Source organism: Haematobia irritans, chromosome 1 (assembly GCF_050003625.1).
Source record: "Haematobia irritans isolate KBUSLIRL chromosome 1, ASM5000362v1, whole genome shotgun sequence".
NCBI lineage: Eukaryota > Metazoa > Arthropoda > Insecta > Diptera > Muscidae > Haematobia > Haematobia irritans.
In genome coordinates, this window is record NC_134397.1 from 260,863,229 (window position 1) to 260,884,718 (window position 21,490).

At 25.5% G+C, this 21,490-nt stretch overlaps 1 protein-coding gene across 1 annotated transcript in view; it reads left to right on the forward strand.

Moving 5' to 3' along the window:
- Positions 1 to 21,490, forward strand: part of TkR99D (Tachykinin-like receptor at 99D) — a 279,312-nt gene that overhangs the window by 106,652 nt on the left and 151,170 nt on the right. Inside the window, exon 2 of the mRNA XM_075291122.1 lies at positions 7,635 to 8,558. Within this exon, the coding sequence (XP_075147237.1) occupies positions 8,149 to 8,558 (410 nt within the window). The 5' untranslated portion in view covers positions 7,635 to 8,148. The remainder of the gene's footprint in view (positions 1 to 7,634; positions 8,559 to 21,490) is intronic.

Sequence of the window (21,490 nt, forward strand, 5' to 3'; positions counted from 1 at the left end):
AACAAAATTTTCTAAAGAAATAAAATGTTAAAAAAATTGTCTAAAGAAATAAAACTTCGGCAAAATTTTTTATACAAATAAAATTTTTTGAAAAAATTTCTATAGAAATAAATTGTTTTGTAAAAATTTTCTATATAAATAAAATTTTGACAAAATTTTACACAGAAATAAAATGTTAACAAAATTTTCTATAGAGAATAAAATTTTTACAAAATTTTCCATATAAATAAAATTTTGACAAAATTTTCTATAGCAATAAAATTTTTAAATAATTTTCTACAGATATTAAAATGTTAACAAAATTTTCTATAGAAAATAAATTTTGAGAAAATTTTCTATATAATTAAAATTGTGAAAAACATTTCTATAGAAATAAAATTGTTAGAAAATTTTCTGTAGAAATAAAATTTTGACAAAATTTTCTATAGAAAAAAAATGTTGACAAAATGTTCTACAGAAATAAAATTTTAATAAATTTTCCTCGAGAAATAAAATTTTAACAAAATTTTCTATAGAAAAAAAAGTTGTCAAAATTTTCTATATAAATAAAATTTTAACAAAATATTCTATAGAAATAAAATTTTGACAAAATTTTACACAGTATTTCTGTGTAAAATTTTGTAAATGTTAATAAAATTTTCTATAGGAAATAAGTTTTGAGAAAATTTTCTATAGAAATAAAATTGTGAAAAAAAATTTCTATAGAAATTGTTAGAAAGTTTTCTATAGAAAAAAATTTTGCCAAAATTTTCTCTATAAATAAAATATAATTTTGACAAAATTTTCTATTGAAATAAAATTTTGACAAAATCTTATATTGAAATAAAATTTTGACAAAATTTTCTACTGAAATAAAATTTTGACAAAATTTTCTATTGAAATAAAATGTTGACCAAAATTTTTCAAGTATGGGTTAGTTCGGTTTCTTTTCTGGTATTGCTTGATATCTCGATTTAACTTCCGGTGTATATAAAACTGGAAATTTTATTGCAATTTGCATGAAACATATAAAAGTATTCTTCAATCCAAGTGTGCATCATGAAATAACCCCCCATAAAGTCCTGTCTTTCAATTGAATTTCTTGAATTTTGGCCAATATGATGGGTTTCGGTTTATTCCATGGTATCTCTGTTGATGGTATTTCTGTTGATCGGTTTTAAAAAATATATTGTTTTTTTTTTTTTTTTTTAAATTAAAACGTATAAAAGGGACCACAGATTATCATATGTTTATTTATATTTATTGCTATTTATTATAACCTTGGTCATTATAAACAAAGCTCAGTATGGGCATTTCATAATAGAAAACTATGGTATCTAAACAACAATTCCCTTTATCCAATGCTCTTTTGTAAACGTGTTCGACTTTATTACCTGTTATAATTAGCTTTTCTATAGAAATAAAATTTTGACAACATTTTCTTTAGAAATAAAATTTTGACAAAATTTCTATTGAAATAAACTATTGAAAAAAATTTCCAGCTATGGGTTAATTCGGTTCCTTTCCTCGAACTGCTTGAAATTTTCTATAGAAAAAAAAATTACAAAATTTCTACAGAAATAAAATTTTCTATAGAAATAAAATGTTTACAACATTTTTTAAAGTCCTTAAAAGTCCTTTAAAGTTACTTTTCTGGTATTGTTTAAAAAAAAAAGAATTTCTACAGAAATAAAATTTGGCAAAATTTTCCATAGAAATAAAATTTTGACAACATTTCCTCTTGATATAAAATTTTAACAAAATTTTCTATAGAAAAAAATGTTGCCAAAATTTTCTATATAAATAAAATTTTAACAAAATATTCTATAGAAATTTTATTTTGACAAAATGTTTTATAGAAATACAAGTTTGACAAAATTTTCTATAAAAATAAAAATTTAGCAACATTTTCTAAAGAAATAAAATTTTAAAAAAATTTTCTATAGAAATAAAATTATGACAAAATTTTCTATGGAAATAAAATTTTGGCAAAATTTTCTATCGAAAATAAAGTTTTGACAAAATTTTCTATACAAATAAAATTTTGCAAAAATGTTAAATAGATATAAAATTTTGACAATAATTTCTATAGAAATACAAGTTAGACAAAGTTTTCTATAGAAATAAAATTTTAACAAAATTTTCTAAAGAAATAAAATGTTAAAAAAATTGTCTAAAGAAATAAAACTTCGGCAAAATTTTTTATACAAATAAAATTTTTTGAAAAAATTTCTATAGAAATAAATTGTTTTGTAAAAATTTTCTATATAAATAAAATTTTGACAAAATTTTACACAGAAATAAAATGTTAACAAAATTTTCTATAGAGAATAAAATTTTTACAAAATTTTCCATATAAATAAAATTTTGACAAAATTTTCCATATAAATAAAATTTTGACAAAATTTTCTATAGCAATAAAATTTTTAAATAATTTTCTACAGATATTAAAATGTTAACAAAATTTTCTATAGAAAATAAATTTTGAGAAAATTTTCTATATAATTAAAACTGTGAAAAACATTACTATAGAAATAAAATTGTTAGAAAATTTTCTGTAGAAATAAAATTTTGACAAAATTTTCTATAGAAAAAAATGTTGACAAAATGTTCTATAGAAATAAAATTTTAATAAATTTTCCTCGAGAAATAAAATTTTAACAAAATTTTCTATAGAAAAAAAAGTTGTCAAAATTTTCTATATAAATAAAATTTTAACAAACTATTCTATAGAAATAAAATTTTGACAAAATTTTACACAGTATTTCTGTGTAAAATTTTGTAAATGTTAATAAAATTTTCTATAGGAAATAAGTTTTGAGAAAATTTTCTATAGAAATAAAATTGTGAAAAAAAATTCTATAGAAATTGTTAGAAAGTTTTCTATAGAAAAAAATTTTGCCAAAATTTTCTCTATAAATAAAATATAATTTTGACAAAATTTTCTATTGAAATAAAATTTTGACAAAATCTTATATTGAAATAAAATTTTGACAAAATTTTCTATTGAAATAAAATTTTGACAAAATTTTCTATTGAAATAAAATGTTGACCAAAATTTTTCAAGTATGGGTTAGTTCGGTTTCTTTTCTGGTATTGCTTGATATCTCGATTTAACTTCCGGTGTATATAAAACTGGAAATTTTATTGCAATTTGCATGAAACATATAAAAGTATTCTTCAATCCAAGTGTGCATCATGAAATAACCCCCCATAAAGTCCTGTCTTTCAATTGAATTTCTTGAATTTTGGCCAATATGATGGGTTTCGGTTTATTCCATGGTATCTATGTTGATGGTATTTCTGTTGATCGGTTTTAAAAAATATATTGTTTTTTTTTTAATTAAAACGTATAAAAGGGACCACAGATTATCATATGTTTATTTATATTTATTGCTATTTATTATAACCTTGGTCATTATAAACAAAGCTCAGTATGGGCATTTCATAATAGAAAACTATGGTATCTAAACAACAATTCCCTTTATCCGATGCTCTTTTGTAAACGTGTTCGACTTTATTACCTGTTATAATTAGCTTGAAATAAATTCATTGAATGTTACACTTTTATGCCGCAATTTAATCTTTGTGTTGCCTCGAATTAGGGAAATTTCAATCAGATAAATTTTCACAAAAATGCAATAAACCGATTAAGCAGAAAATTTCCAACAGCCCATAAAAAGCAAACATATACAAATGCCTCAAATTGATGGCGATAGATTGAAATAAAAAAATATGCCCGCCATTACGTGACACCAAGGCATTTGAATAGATGGCATTTTACCATGCATTCGCATCAACGGACAGTGTTGGTAGGGGAGGAAAATCGCAATAACTTTATAGGAATTCGTGCTAATGATAAATACATCTCACCTAATACCATCATTAAATAAGGCACCATTTATGTGGGAAAAACGGAAGCAGACTGTATATGTCTGGGGGAGGAGGGTGGTGAAAATGTGATAAGCAAATCAGATGAAACTGAATCAAAATGTCAAGAAATTATTTATATATCAAGGCCGTTTCCACGTTTATTTCCTTGTAAAGGGTGATTTTTTTGAAAGATTTATTACAAAAATGTTCAATAGAAATAAAGGTGTGCAAAAATTTTCTATTGAAAAAAATTGCAAAACTTTTCTACAGAAATAAAATTTTGACGAAACTTTTTATAGAAATAAACTTTTGCAAATTTTTTCTATAAGGTGAGTACTATGTTCGGAGTTTTCACCAAAACACTAAACTAAAAGTACAAAAATATGTATGAAGACGATTATATTTTGATCAAGTCCTACCAAATAATGGAAGGAAAAAAAGTAACCGTGAAAACAAGCTGGTTTTCAGCTTGAAACTGAACATAGTACTCAGCTTAAAAATAAAATTTTCACAAAATTTTCAATAAAAAAAAAATTATGACAAAATATTCTATAGAAATAGAATTTTGCAAAACTTTTCTATAAAAATAAAATTTTGATAAAATTTTCTAAAGAAATAAAATTTTGACACAATTTTTTATAGAAATAAAATTTTGACCAAATTTTACATAGAAATAAAAAGTTAACCAAATTTTGAATAAAATTTTGCAAAACTTTTCTATAGAAATAAAATTTTTACAAAATTTTCAATAGAAATAAAATTTTGACAAAATTTTCTATAGATAGATAATAAAACAAAATTTTCTATAGAAATAAAATTTTGCAAAACTTTTCTATGAAAATAAAATTTTGACAAAATTTTCTATAGAAATAAAATTTTTATAAAATTTTCTATGACAAAAAATTTTCTTTTACAAAAAATTTCTAAAAAAAATTTACACAATTTTCTATAGAAATAAAATTTTGACCAAATTTTCAAAAGAAATAAAATTATGACAAAATTTTCTACAGAAATAAAATGTTGACAAAATGTTCTATAGAAATAAAATTTTGATAAAATTTTGTATGAAAATAAAATTTTACAAATAATTTCAAAAAAAAAATACACAATTTTCTATAGAAATAAAAGTTTGACCAAATTTTCAATAGAAATAAAATAATGACAAAATTTTCTATAGAAATAAAATTTTGACAAAATTTTCTATAGAAATAAAATGTTGACAAATAACATTTGTGCAAAAACTTTCTATAAAAATAAAACTAAAAAAAAATTTTTCTATGAAATAAAATGGTGACAAAATTTCCTTTAGAAATAACATTTTAAAATTGTCTACAAAAATGTTCAACATTGTTCAAAAATTTTTATGGAAATAAAATTCTACTGAAATAAAATTTTGACAAAATTTTTGTAAAAATGAAGAAAATTTGACATAATTTTGTGTAAATATAAACTTTTGTATAATAATAAAATTTTGACAAAATTTTCTATTGAACAAATTTTCAAAAATTGTCTATAGAAGCCAAATTTGGAAAAAAAAAATTTCTATTGAAAATAATTGCAAACATTTTCTATAGAAATAAAATATTGACAAAAGTTTCTATAGAAATAAAATTTTGACAAAATTTTCTATAGAAATAAAATTTTGGCAAAATTTTTTATAAAAATTTCTAAAGATTTAAAATTTTGACAAAATTGTCTATAGAATTAAAATTTTGACAAAACTTTCTATAGAAATAAAACATTGAAAAATTTCTATAGAAATAAAATTTTGACAAAATTTTCTATAGAAATAAAATTTTGACATTTTCTGTATTTTGACATTTTCTGTGACAAAATTTTCTACAGAAAAACAATTTTGACAAAATCTTCTATAGAAAGAAAATTTTGACAAAATTTTCTATAGAAACAAAATTTTGACAAAATTTTCGTTAGAAATAAAATGTTGACAAAATTTTCGTTAGAAATAAAATTTTTGACAAACTTTTCTATGGAAATAAAATTTCGACAAAATCTTCTACGGAAATAAAAATTTCGACAAAATTTTCTATAGAAATAAAATTTTGACGAAATTTTCGTTAGAAATAAAAGTAGACAAAATTTTCGTTAGAAATAAAAGTAGACAAAATTTTCGTTAGAAATAAAATTTTTTACCAAATTTTCTATGGAAATAAAATTTGAACAAAATCTTCTATAAAAATAAAAATTTCGACAAAATTTTCTATAGAAATAAAATTTTTGACAAACTTTTCTATGGAAATAAAATTTCGACAAAATTCTCTATAGAAATAAAATTTTGCTAAAAATTTCCTATAGAAATAAATTATTTACAAAATATTCTAAAGATAACAATTTTGACAAAATTGTCTACAGAAATAAAATTTTGACAAAATTTTTACAGAAATTATATTTTGACAAAATTTTTATAGAAATTTAATTTTCACAAAATATTTGTAGAAATAAAATAAAAATTTTGACAACTTTCTCTATAGAAAGACAACTTTGCAAATCTTTTCTATAAAAATTAAATTTTGCAAAACTTTTCTATAAAACTAAAATTTTGACAAAATTTTCTATAGAAATAAAATTTTGGCAAATTTTTTTATAAAAACAAAATTTTTAGAAAAATTTCTAAAGATTTAAAATTTTGACAAAATTTTCTAAAGAATTAAAATTTTGACAAAATTGTATATATAAATAAAATTTTGACAAAATTTTCTATGGAAATAAAATGTTGGCAAAATTTTCTATGGAAATAAAATGTTGGCAAAATTTTCTATAGAAATAACACTTTGACAAAATGTTCAATAGAAATAAAATTTTCTAAAAAAATAAAATTTTGACAAGATTGTCTATAGAAATAAAATGTTGACAAAATTGTCTATAGAAATAAAACGTTGACAAAATTTTCTATAGAAATAAAATTTTTACAAAATTTTTACAGAAATTAAATTTTGATAAAATTTTTATAGAAATTTAATTTTCACAAAATTTTTATAGAAATAAAATAAAAATTTAGACAACAATTTTGCACAACTTTTCTTTAAAACTAAAACTTTGACAAAATTTTCTAAAGAATTAAAATTCTGACAAAATTTTCTATAGAAATAAAACTTTGACAAAATTTTCTATAGGAATAAAATTTTGACAAATATTTCTATAGAAATAAAATTGTGACAAACTTTCTATAGAAGTAAAATTTTGACAAAAATGTCTACAAAATAAATTGTTCAAAATTTTCTATAGAAATAAAATTTTGAAAAAAATTTCTATGGAAATAAAATTTGACAAAATTTTCTATGGAAATAGAATTTTTACAAAATTTTTGTAAAAAAGATCAAAATTTGACAACATTTTGTTTAAATAGAAAATTTTGTATAAATATAAAATTTTGACAAAAATTTCTATTGAAAAAATTTTCAAAAACTTTCTGTTGATATAAAATTTTGAAAAAAAAATGCTATCAAAAAAATTGCAAAAATTTTCCATAGAAATAAAATTTTGACGAAACTTTCTATAGAAAAAAAAATGTTGAAAAATTTTCTATTGAAATAAAGTTTTGACAAAATTTTCTATAGAAATGTTTTTCGTTTGACGCTCGATTGAAAACGATTCATGGTTAAATTACGAACCAAAACGCGAATCGTTCGCCATCTGTTTAAACCAGTTTTGCCAAAGAGATAATAGCTAAAAAATAACCATTTATATGCCTGTATATGTCTCGCCTGTCTTTACAGAATTTTCAAGATTAACTTTTTTCGTCTTTCTTTGTTTTCTAATTTCAGTAAATCAAACGGAGAAGCCAGCTAAGAAAAAAATCTGTCTCATAAAGACTCCTAATCATTATGACCACTCCAGGTCGCACTCTCCACTCCTCTCTTCAATGTTCGGGGTGGTGAAGGCAATGCTAAATAAATGAGAGATCCTGCTGCTAGGATGCTGCTAGCCGTTGCTCGTGTCCCCCCTAAACAACGAATTGTGACAACATCATCGTTGACACTATGGCCTTAGGACCCATGGCCTATAGCCACAAAATCCCACCATTACCAAAGCAAACATTCCTCAATCTAAATCGATGTTAATCCTAGTACAGCTACCGCAAAGATAAATAAGCGCCTACAACAAAATACCGAGAGGGACAACAAAAAAGCACATCCTCCTCCATAGAAAGGTAGCTGTGAAATAGATTTAAAAGCAATTTACGTCAACGACAACTGTATTAGGCATCACCAGCAACAGTTGCTCCTGCAAATTGACACTCACACATACACCCATACATAGACACTGAATTGTACAAATATGTTAGATCTCCACATTCCCACAGCCAGTTCCATTATGCTACGCCATGATGCAGAACTGCTTCAGCAGCAACAAAATTCCCATCAAATTTCATCGTCATCATCATCATCAGCTTTCGATGACTTGGAAACATTCGCACCTCTGCCACTGGCAATGGCCAATGGTTTTAATATGACACATACAGTGGACACGATGACAGACCCGGTGGCATCAACTACAGCATCATCCTTATATCCTCTAGTGAATGTAGCCAGTAATTTAATGTACGATTGGTGTAATCAATCCTCAGCCTCAGCGTCGTCATATTTTCCTGATATGAGCAATAGTGGTAGCCCAAGTGCCAATGGCTACAATTGTTCATTACTAGGGAATGCCAACAATTTTAGTATGCCTGGCAATGATACATATGGGTAAGTTCACTTTATTTTTAACCAAAAAACGTTTTAGGAAATATTATTGAAAGTTTACGGTTAGGTTTAATGGAGGATCTAACATTAGTTTATTGTGTGCTCTAATATTTCCATTGCCCTTTTACCCCAACTGTTCAGGAACCAGAGACTCACGAGGGTAATTTTTGACAAATTTTTTCTATAGAAATTAATTTTTTTTTTTCAAAATTTAAAATTTTGCAAAACTTTTCTATAGAATTAAAATTTTGCAAAAATATTTCTATGGAAATAAAATTAAAAAAAAAATCTACAGAAATACAATTTTGAAAAATTTTTCTATAGAAAAACAATTTTGAAAAATGTTCTACTGAAATAAAATTTTGACAAAATTTTCTATAAAACTAAAATTTTGACAAATTTTCTATAGAAATAAAATGTTGACAAAATTTTATATAGAAATAACATTTCTACAAGATTTTCTGTATATATAAAAATTTGAAAAAATTGTCTATATATATAAAAATTTGGAAAAAAATTGAAGAAATTGACAAAAATTTTCTACAGAAATACAATTTTGAAAAATTTTTCTATAGAAAAACAATTTTGAAAAATATTCTATTGAAATAAAATGTTGACAAAATTTTCTATAGAAAATAAAATTTTGACAAAATTTTCTGTAGATATAAAATTTTGACAAGATTTTCTATATATATAAAAATTTGAAAAAAAAATGTCTATTTTGACAAGATTTTCTATATATATAAAAATTTGAAAAAAATTTTCTATTTTGACAAGATTTTCTATATATCAAAATTTTGAAAAATTTTCTATAGAAATAAAATTTTGACAAAATTTTCTACATATATATCAAAATTTGAAAAAATTGTCTATATAAAGGGTGATTTGTTAAGAGCTTGATAACTTTTTTTAAAAAAAAAACGCATAAAATTTGCAAAATCTCATCGGTTCTTTATTTGAAACGTTAGATTGGTCCATGACATTTACTTTTTGAAGATAATTTCATTTAAATGTTGACCGCGGCTGCGTCTTAGGTGGTCCATTCGGAAAGTCCAATTTTGGGCAACTTTTTCGAGCATTTCGGCCGGAATAGCCCGAATTTCTTCGGAAATGTTGTCTTCCAAAGCTGGAATAGTTGCTGGCTTATTTCTGTAGACTTTAGACTTGACGTAGCCCCACAAAAAATAGTCTAAAGGCGTCAAATCGCATGATCTTGGTGGCCAACTTACCGGTCCATTTCTTGAGATGAATTGTTCTCCGAAGTTTTCCCTCAAAATGGCCATAGAATCGCGAGCTGTGTGGCATATAGCGCCATCTTGTTGAAACCACATGTCAACCAAGTTCAGTTCTTCCATTTTTGGCAACAAAAAGTTTGTTAGCATCGAACGATAGCGATCGCCATTCACCGTAACGTTGCGTCCAACAGCATCTTTGAAAAAATACGGTCCAATGATTCCACCAGCGTACAAACCACACCAAACAGTGCATTTTTCGGGATGCATGGGCAGTTCTTGAACGGCTTCTGGTTGCTCTTCACTCCAAATGCGGCAATTTTGCTTATTTACGTAGCCATTCAACCAGAAATGAGCCTCATCGCTGAACAAAATTTGTCGATAAAAAAGCGGATTTTCTGCCAACTTTTCTAGGGCCCATTCACTGAAAATTCGACGTTGTGGCAGATCGTTCGGCTTCAGTTCTTGCACGAGCTGTATTTTATACGGTTTTACACCAAGATCTTTGCGTAAAATCTTCCATGTGGTCGAATAACACAAACCCAATTGCTGCGAACGGCGACGAATCGACATTTCACGGTCTTCAGCAACACTCTCAGAAACAGACGCAATATTCTCTTCTGTACGCACTGTACGCATTCGTGTGGTTGGTTTAATGTCCAATAAAGTAAACTGAGTGCGAAACTTGGTCACAATCGCATTAATTGTTTGCTCACTTGGTCGATTATGTAGACCATAAATCGGACGTAAAGCGCGAAACACATTTCGAACCGAACACTGATTTTGGTAATAAAATTCAATGATTTGCAAGCGTTGCTCGTTAGTAAGTCTATTCATGATGAAATGTCAAAGCATACTGAGCATCTTTCTCTTTGACACCATGTCTGAAATCCCACGTGATCTGTCAAATACTAATGCATGAAAATCCTAACCTCAAAAGAATCACCCTTTATATGAACTTTTAACAAAATTTTCTATAGAAATAAAATTTTGACAAAATTTTCTATAGAAATAAAGTTTGGCAAAATTTTTCTATGTAAGTAAATTTTTGACAAAGTTTTCTGTAGGAACAAAAAAAAATTGATAAAATTTTCAACAGAAATAAAAAATTTACAAATTTTCTTTAGAAATACAATTTTGAAAAAATTTTCTATAGAAATAAACTTTTGACAACATTTTCTATAGAAGTAAAATTTTGACAAAATTTTCTATAGAAATAAATGCATGGCTTTAAGCTGAGATCAAAAAAAAAAAACAACAATAACGATTGAAGAGAAGCCAACAATAACAAACAAAAAGAAATAAAATTTTGACAAAATTTTCTATAGAAATACAATTTTGAGAAATTTTTCTATAGAAATAAATTTTTGACAACATTTTCTATAGAAATAAAATTTTGGCAAGATTTTCTGTATATATAAAATATGGAAAAATTGTCTATATATAAAATGTTGACAAAATTTTCTATAGAAATACAATTTTGAGAAAATTTTTCTATGGAAGTAAATTTTTGACAAAGTTTTCTGTAGGAACAAAAAAAAAATAAATAATACTAATAAGTAAATTTTTGACAAAGTTTTCTGTAGGAACAAAAAAAAATTTGATAAAATTTTCAATACAAATAAAATTTTGACAAATTTTCTTTAGAAATAAAATTTGGCAAAATTTTCTATAGAAATAAAATTTTTACAAAATTTTCTATAGAAATAAAATCTTGACAAAATCTTTTATAGAAGTAAAATTGTGACAAAATTTTCTATAGAAATAAAATTTTGATAAAATTTTCTATAGAAATAAACTTTTGACAACATTTTCTAAAAAGTAAAATTTTGACAAAATTTCTATAGAAATAAAATTTTTCTATTGAAAATTTTCTATTGAAAATTTTATCAATTTTTTTTTGTTCCTACAGAAAATTTTGTCAAAAATTTAGTTCCATAGAAAAATTTTGCCAAACTTTATTTCTATAGAAAATTTTGTCAAAATTTTATTTTTACAGAAAATTTTGTTAAAAAATTATATATAGACAATTTTTTCAAATTTTTATATATTTGTAGAAAATTTTTTCAAAATTGTATTTCTATAGAAAATTTTGACAAAATTTTGATATATAGAAAATCTTGTCAAAATAGACAATATTTTTCAAATTTTTATATATATAGAATTTTTCTATAGAATTTTTTCTGTAGAAATAACATTTTGAGTAAATTTTCTATAGATATAAAATTTTGACAAAATAGAATAGAAATAAAATGTTGACAAAATTTTCTATAGAAATAAAATTTTGACAAAATTTTCTATAAATATGAAATTTTGACAAAATTTTCTGTAGATACAAAATTTTGAAAAACAATTTCTATAGATATAAAATTTTGACAAAATTTTCTATAGAAATAAAATTTTGGCAAGATTTTCTGTATATATAAAATTTGGAAAAATTGTCAAAATTGTATTTCTATAGAAAATTTTGACAAAATTTTGATATATAGAAAATCTTGTCAAAATAGACAATATTTTTCAAATTTTTATATATATAGAATTTTTCTATAGAATTTTTTCTGTAGAAATAACATTTTGAGTAAATTTTCTATAGATATAAAATTTTGACAAAATAGAATAGAAATAAAATGTTGACAAAATTTTCTATAGAAATAAAATTTTGACAAAATTTTCTATAAATATGAAATTTTGACAAAATTTTCTGTAGATATAAAATTTTGAAAAACAATTTCTATAGATATAAAATTTTGACAAAATTTTCTATAGAAATAAAATTTTGGCAAGATTTTCTGTATATATAAAATTTGGAAAAATTGTCAAAATTTTATTTCTATAGAAAATTTTGTCAAAATTTTACTTCTATAGAAAATGTTGTCAAAAGTTTTTTTTCTATAGAAACAAAATTTTAATAAACATTTCTATAGAAATAAAATATTGACAAAATTTTCTATAGAAATAAAATTTTGAAAAAAATTGCTATAGACATAAAATTTTGACAAAATTTTCTATAGAAATAAAATTTTGACAAAATTTTCTATAGATATACAATTTTGAGAAAATTTTCTACAGAAATAAATTTTTGAAAAAATTTTCTATAGAAATAAAATTTTGACAAAATTTTCTGTAGAAATAAGATTTTGACAACATTTTCTATAGAAATAAAGTTTTGACAAAATTTTCTGTAGATATGAAATTTCGACAAAATTGTCTTTAGATATAAAATTTTGAGAAAATTTTCTACAGAAATAAATTTTTGAAAAAATTTTCTATAGAAATAAAATTTTGACAAAATTTTCTGTAGAAATAAGACTTTGACAAAATTTTCTATAGAAATAAAATTTTGACAAAATTTTCTATAGAAATAAAATTTTGACAAAATTTTCTATAGAAATAAAATTTTGAAAAAATTTTTTATAGATATAAAATTTTGACAAAATTTTCTATAGAAAAGTTTGACAAAATTGTCTATAGATATAAAATGTTGACAAAATTTTCTATAGAAATATAAATTGTACAAAAATTTCTATAGAAATAAAATTTTAACAAAATTTTCTATACAATTAAAATTTTGACAAAATTTTCTATAGATACAAAATTGTGACAAAGTTTTCTGTAGAAATAAAGTTTGGCGAAAATTTTCTATTCTATTTTCTATACAAATAAAATTTTGAAAAAATTTTCTATAGATATACAATCTTGACAATATTTTCTGAAGAAATAAAGTTTGGCAAAAATTTTCTATGGAAGTTTTTTTTTCTGTAGAAAATAAATGATAAAATTTTCTATAGAAATACAATTTTCTATACAAATAAAATTTTGACAAAATTTTCAATAGAAATAAAATTTTGACAAAATTTTCTGTAGATATAAAATTTCGACAAAATTTTCTATAGATATAAAATTGTACAAAAATTTCTATAGAAATAAAATTTTGACAAAATTTTCTATAGAAATAAAGTTTGTTTTTTATATGGAAGTAACATTGTGCCGAAAATTTTCTATGGAAGTTAAATTTTGACAAAATTTTCTATTGAAATAAAATTTTGAGAAAATTTTCTAAAAATATAAAATTTTGATAAAATTTTCTACAGAAAAAATTTTTACAAAATTTTCTGTAGAAATAAAATGTTGACAAAATTTTCTATACAAATAAAATTTTGAAAAAATTTTCTATAGATACAAAATTGTGACAAAGTTTTCTGTAGAAATAAAGTTTGGCGAAAATTTTCTATTCTATTTTCTATACAAATAAAATTTTGAAAAAATTTTCTATAGATATACAATCTTGACAATATTTTCTGAAGAAATAATATTTTTCAAATTTTTATATATATAGAAATTTTCTATAGAAATAAAATTTTGAGTAAATTTTCTATAGATATAAAATTTTGACAAAATAGAATAGAAATAAAATGTTGACAAAATTTTCTATAGAAATAAAATTTTGACAAAATTTTCTATAAATATGAAATTTTGACAAAATTTTCTGTAGATATAAAATTTTGAAAAACAATTTCTATAGATATAAAATTTTGACAAAATTTTCTATAGAAATAAAATTTTGGCAAGATTTTCTGTATATATAAAATTTGGAAAAATTTTCAAAATTTTATTTCTATAGAAAATTTTGTCAAAATTTTACTTCTATAGAAAATGTTGTCAAAAGTTTTTTTTTCTATAGAAACAAAATTTTAATAAACATTTCTATAGAAATAAAATATTGACAAAATTTTCTATAGAAATAAAATTGTGAAAAAAATTGCTATAGACATAAAATTTTGACAAAATTTTCTATAGATATAAAATTTTGACAAAATTTTCTATAGATATACAATTTTGAGAAAATTTTCTACAGAAATAAATTTTTGAAAAAATTTTCTATAGAAATAAAATTTTGACAAAATTTTCTGTAGAAATAAGATTTTGACAACATTTTCTATAGAAATAAAGTTTTGACAAAATTTTCTGTAGATATAAAATTTCGACAAAATTGTCTATAGATATAAAATTTTGAGAAAATTTTCTACAGAAATAAATTTTTGAAAAAATTTTCTATAGAAATAAAATTTTGACAAAATTTTCTGTAGAAATAAGATTTTGACAAAATTTTCTATAGAAATAAAATTTTGACAAAATTTTTTATAGATATAAAATTTTGACAAAATTTTCTATAGAAATAAAATTTTGACAAAATTTTTTATAGATATAAAATTTTGACAAAATTTTCTATAGAAAAGTTTGACAAAATTTTCTATAGATATAAAATGTTGACAAAATTTTCTATAGAAATATAAATTGTACAAAAATTTCTATAGAAATAAAATTTTGACAAAATTTCCTATAGATGTAAAAATTTTGACAAACTATTCAATAGAAATAAAATTTTGACAAAATTTTCTATACAAATAAAATTTTGAAAAAATTTTCTATAGATACAAAATGTTCACAAAGTTTTCTGTAGAAATAAAGTTTGGCGAAAATTTTCTATTCTATTTCTATTTTCTATACAAATAAAATTTTGAAAAAATTTCTATAGATATACAATTTTGACAATATTTTCTGAAGAAATAAAGTTTGGCAAAAATGTTCTATGGAAGTTTTTTTTCTGTAGAAAAAAAATGTTAAAATTTTCTATAGAAATAAAATTTTGATAAAATTTTCTATACAAATAAAATTTTGACAAAATTTTCAATAGAAATAAAATTTTGACAAAATTTTCTGTAGATATAAAATTTCGACAAAATTTTCTATAGATATAAAATTGTACAAAAATTTCTATAGAAATAAAATTTTGACAAAATTTTCTATAGAAATAAAGTTTGTTTTTTTATGTGGAAGTAACATTGTGCCGAAAATTTTCTATAGAAATAAAATTTTTACAAAATTTTCTATAGAAATAAAATTGCGAGAATTTTTTTATAAAAATAAAATTTTGAGAAAATTTTCTAAAAATATAAAATTTTGATAAAATTTTCTACAGAAAAAAATTTTTACAAAATTTTCTGTAGAAATAAAATGTTGACAAAATTTTCTATAGAAATAAAATTTTGACAAAATGTTCTATACAAATAAAATTTTGACAACGACGAATCAAAATCCTGCTCCCCAAAGAGCATCCTTCCCGCATTCTTGAGCAATATATGAAACTTTTTGCCTATTTTGAAAATGATTCCAGAACTCAGGATATACTATAGTGTACTATTATTAAATCAATAGCATTATAAACTGTACAAGAGTATATTCCTTCGCCTCCCACCGTTCGCTATCTATCAAGCTCAAGTTCTGTATGTCTAAGTCAAATATTGTGTCTAATATCTCTATATCTAATGGCTTGTCGTAATCGGCTTATTCTTTCCGTTACTCCAACTTTCTTTGGAGTCGCCGACAACCAGGTTCCTTCAAATTGACTATGGGATTGTCTGAAGTAACATATTATAAACTCTCCTTAGGCAGAATCTTCAGAAGGCCATAGAAACGGCAAGGAGGGCCCTCCTAATGGTGTATGTACCCCGCTCTGACCTTCTGTTTAGCATCATACCTTCTGTAGTTTTTTTATCTGTTACATATATTGTATGATTTTCTATCCTCACAGTTATTGTTCAGGTCACCTGAGTCCGGTCTAAGAATTGTTCATATTGTTGAAAGCCATTTCAGTTAAGTTGCACATTATCCAAAAAGGCCCGTTAGTTATCTCGTTCCTACACTCTTAAATATAATCCAAGTTATATTCAAAATAAATCAATTGTACACGTTCTACTTTAAAGAACAAAGACTCAAATGTCAAAGAACCCATAAACATTTTGAACTTTGAAAAAAGTCTATCATTAATTATATATAAACAAAAGCCTTTGTTCTACATGTACGGGAATCTCTAGCATATAAAAAAGAAATTATCCGAAGAAAACCCAAAACTCTTAGTACAGTCAATTGTTCACTTGTAGCAATATGCTACAAGAATAATGAAATAAACATATGTGAGTGCGTTTAATTTTGAAGGCATATTTGACACTTCACACTTTTTAACAACTTGTGCACGTTGGCTTGAAGTAGTCAACGCTTTAGTCAATATTTCATGACCTCTAAGGCTTTGGCATTTGCCTTATGGGTTCAGCGTACACTTAATTTAATGGCGTCTTAAAAATACTAAAGATCCATTTGGAGGTCACATAGGGGGAAAAAAGAGTTAGATTTCATTAGTAACATTAATACAAATTACAAAAAAGTTCATATGTAATTTGATATATAAAATATTTTAATGAAGTGAATGCACTGTGTCGAATAAGTAATATTAATTAAATAACTATGGAGCGTATGACTTGAGTTTATAAATATGAGAAAATTACGTATAAGTCATTGTGTATCATTTTTATTTTCATACTTGACATTTGCGAATTCTTCACATTTTTAGGACATTATAAAACGATAGTCAGAGTCGACTATATGATATGCTACTGCGTTATATTAGAATGGGAAACATTTGATGAGTCATATCAAAATTAGCCAAATCACGAATATTTTTGTTACTAAAATCACTAACTTTGTCATTCCGTTTGTAACACATCGAAATATTGCTCTAAGACCCCATAAAGTATATATATTCTGGGTCGTGGTGAAATTCTGAGTCGATCTGAGCATGTCCGTCCGTCCGTCTTTTGAAATCACGCTAACTTCCGAACGAAACAAGCTATCGACTTGAAACTTGACACAAGTAGTTTTTATTGATGTAGGTCGGATGGTATTGCAAATGGGCCATATCGGACCACTCTTACGTATAGCCCCCATATAAACCGACGCTCAGATTTGGCTTGCGGAGCCAATTGGAGGAGCAAAATTCATCCGATCCGGTTGAAATTTGGTACATGGTGTTAGTATATTAGTAGTAGTAGTATTTTATTATTATTATTATTTTTTTTAATTCATTCATAAAACTATTACAATTTCAATTTAGCAAGTTATATTAAAATAATAAATTAAAGATTATTTATGACAATGGCATATTGCCGTCAGTCATTTTGCCGCAAAATTGTATTATTGTTCGTAATTTATACATTAGTAAACTTGTGTGTATTAGTTTGTAATTTAAGAAATAGTAGGTATGGGCTTTATTATAGTATTCTTGATTTAAAAATTTTCTATATTTTAGAGCTTCATTCACGTACAAATTCAGTCAACTTTTAGTTAGTATATGATCTCTCACAACCATGCAAAAATTGGTCCACATCGGTCTATAATTATATATAGCCCCCATATAAACACGGTGTTAGTATATGGTTTCTAACAACCGCGCAAAATTTGGTTCACATCGGTCCATAATTATATATAGCCCCCATATAAACCGATCCCCAGATTTGACCTCCGGAGCCTCATGTATGAGCAAAATTCATCCGATTCGGTTGGAATTTGGTACGGGGTGTTAGTATATGGTCTCTGACAACCATGCAGGAATTGGTCCATATCGCTCCATATTATATGTAGCCCCCATATAAACCGATCCCCAGATTGGACTTCCGGAGCCCATTGGAAGAGCAAAATTCATCCCGGTTGAAATTTAGTACATTGCGCTAGTATATGGCCACTAACAACCATGCCAAAATTGGTCCATATCGGTCTATAGTTGTATATAGCCGACCCCCAAAAATAATCTACCAAAATTTTATTTCTATAGAAAATGTTGTCAAAATTTTATTTCTATAAAAAATTTTGTCGAGATTTTATTTCTATAGAAAATTTTGTCAAGATTTTATTTCTATAGAAAATTTTGTCAAAATTGTATTGCTCTACAAAATTTTGTGAAGATTTTATTTCTATAGAAAATTTTGCCAAAATTTTATTTCTATAGAAAATTTTTTCAAAATTTTATTTCTATAGAAAATTTTGTCAAGATTTTATTTCTATAGAAAATTTTGTCAAGATTTTATTTCTATAGAAAATTTTGTCAAAATTGTATTGCTATACAAAATTTTGTGCAGATTTTATTTCTATAGAAAATTTTGTCAAAATTTTATTGCTACACAAAATGTTGTGTAGATTTTATTTCTATAGAAAATTTTCTCAAAATTTTATTTATATAGAAAGTTTTGTCAAAATTTTATTGCTATAGAAAATTTTGTCAAAATTTTATTTCTATGCAAAATTTTGTCAAAATTTTATTTCTATACAAAATTTTGTCAAAATTTTATTTCTATAGAAAATTTTTTCAAAATTTTATTTCTATAGAAATTTTTTTTACGTATAACCCCCATATAAACGGACCCCAAAATTTGGTTTGTGAGGCCTCTAAGAGAAGCAAATTTCATCCGATCCGGCTGAAATTTGGTACATGATGTTAGTATATGGTCTCTAACAACCATGCAAAAATTAGTCCACATCGGTCCATAATTATATATAGCCCCATATAAACCGATCCCCCGATTTGGCTTGCGGAGCCTCTAAGAGAAGCAAATTTCATCCGATCCGGCTGAAATTTGGCACATGGTGTTAGTATATGGTCTCTAATAACCATGCAAAAATTGGTCCACATCGGTTCATAATTATATATAGCCCCCATATAAACCGATCCCCCGATTTGGCTCTAAGAGAAACAATTTTCATCCGATCCGGCTGAAATTTGGTACATGGGTTTAGTATATGGTCTCTAACAACCATGCAAAAATTGGTCCATATCGGTCGATAATTATATATAGCCCCCATATAAACCGATCACCAGATTTGACCTCCGGAGCCTCTTAGAAGACCAAAATTCATCTGATTCAGTTGAAATTTGGTACGTGATGTTAATATATGGTCTCAAACACCCATGCAAAAATTGGTCGATATCGGTCCATAATTATATATAGGCCCCATATAAACCGATCCCCAGATTTGACCTCCGGAGCACCTTGGAAGAGCAAAATTCTTCCCATTCGGTTGAAATTTGGTACATGATGTTAGTATAGGGTATCCAACAGCCATGCAGGAATTGGTTCCTATCAGTCCATAATAATATATAGCTCCCATATAAACCGATCCCCAGATTTGACCTCCGGTGCCTTTTGGAGAAGCAAAATTAATCCGATCTGGTTGAAATTTGGTAACTGTTGGTAGCATATGATATTTAACAACCATGTGAGTTGAAATTTGTGGATGACAGTCTTTCGTAGAAGTTTCTACGCAATCCATGGTGGATGGTACATAAGATTCGGCCTGGCCGAACTTACGGCCGTATATACTTGTTTAGTTTAATCTAAAGTTATAAAGTTGATATTTAGCCTTTTTAATGGGTATTGTACATAAAAGTCTTATTATTCTCCTCAATGAAAAATTCAAATTAAGATTATATTGAAGTCCTGAATAACTGGATGTTTTGTTACGAAAAAAATTGTTTCGATTTGTTATTTTGAAATGCAAATGTATCGAACTCCACGGGAATTTGATGGATGAGTGCTGTCCGATTCCATATTAAGCTCAATGACAAGGGACCTCCTTTTTATAGCCGAGTCCGAAAGGCATTCGATATGGACCGATCGGAGACCTAAAATATTTGAATATTATATAGAAGCCCAATTAATGGAGCTAAAAGACTTCTAGATTTCAAGTTTCAGGCAAATAGAATTAAAATTGGAGTTTGTAAAAGCCAAAGAAGTCAAATCGGGAAATCGGCTTATATGGGAACTATACCAAAAGAATGGACCATAACACTGTACATCAAGCAAACACGGAATTTCAAGTAAATTAGGTGAAATTTGCGGTATCTCGAAGCTCAAGAATTCTAATGTTGGGGCTATACCAAAACATGGACCGATACCACCATATCCGTAACATCTATTTGTAGACCTTAAATATCTCTAGGCACATCGGAAAATTGGTTTATATGGGGGCTATACCAAAACATGGACCATAACACGGCATATCGATATTCGGAACATCTATTTGTGGACATAAAATACCTGTAGATTTCGAATTTCCGGGACATCGGAAAAAATAGCAGCCCGTATGATGCCACGAAGTTAAATCGCAAATCGGTTTATATGGGGGCAATTTCGATACCTGGACTGATATTGAACTGCGTAAAGGCTATAGCGTAGCGTGGTTACAGCAAACAGACAGAAGGACATGGTCGAGATGGCATGTAAGGCCATTTCGATACGGTCAACTATGCAACAACCATTCAGGGACAAGAAGTCAAAACCCCGTAGAGTTAAACAGGGAGTTCCCCAGGGCGGAGTGATATCTGCGGCACTGTTTAACCTCTACCTGTCCTCGATTCCACCCCCTCCTGACGGTGTCGAGATTGTGTGATATGCAGACGATTGCACAATCATGGCTTCCGGGCCCATTGTTGATGACATTTGCGATCGATTGAATGTCTACCTCGCTGATCTTACCAGTTATGTCACTGCAAGAAATTTGAGGATATCTCCCACCAAATCCTCAGCCACACTATTCACTACATGGACGGCGGAAGTACGCAGGCAGTTGAATGTCAGAGTCGATGGCGAAACAATTCCGACAACAAATTACCCCAAGATTCTCGGGGTCACATTCGATAGCCTTTTTAAGTCGTCGCCCATGCCATTGCATTTTGTAATAAGCTCCGCGGTAGAAACAAGGTCCTCAAGTCGCTTGCTTGGGGTGCGGACAAAGAAACCTTGTTAACTATATATAAGGCAATTGGCCGGTCAGTGGTAAACTATGCAGCGCCAGTGTGGACACTTCAAACGAGCG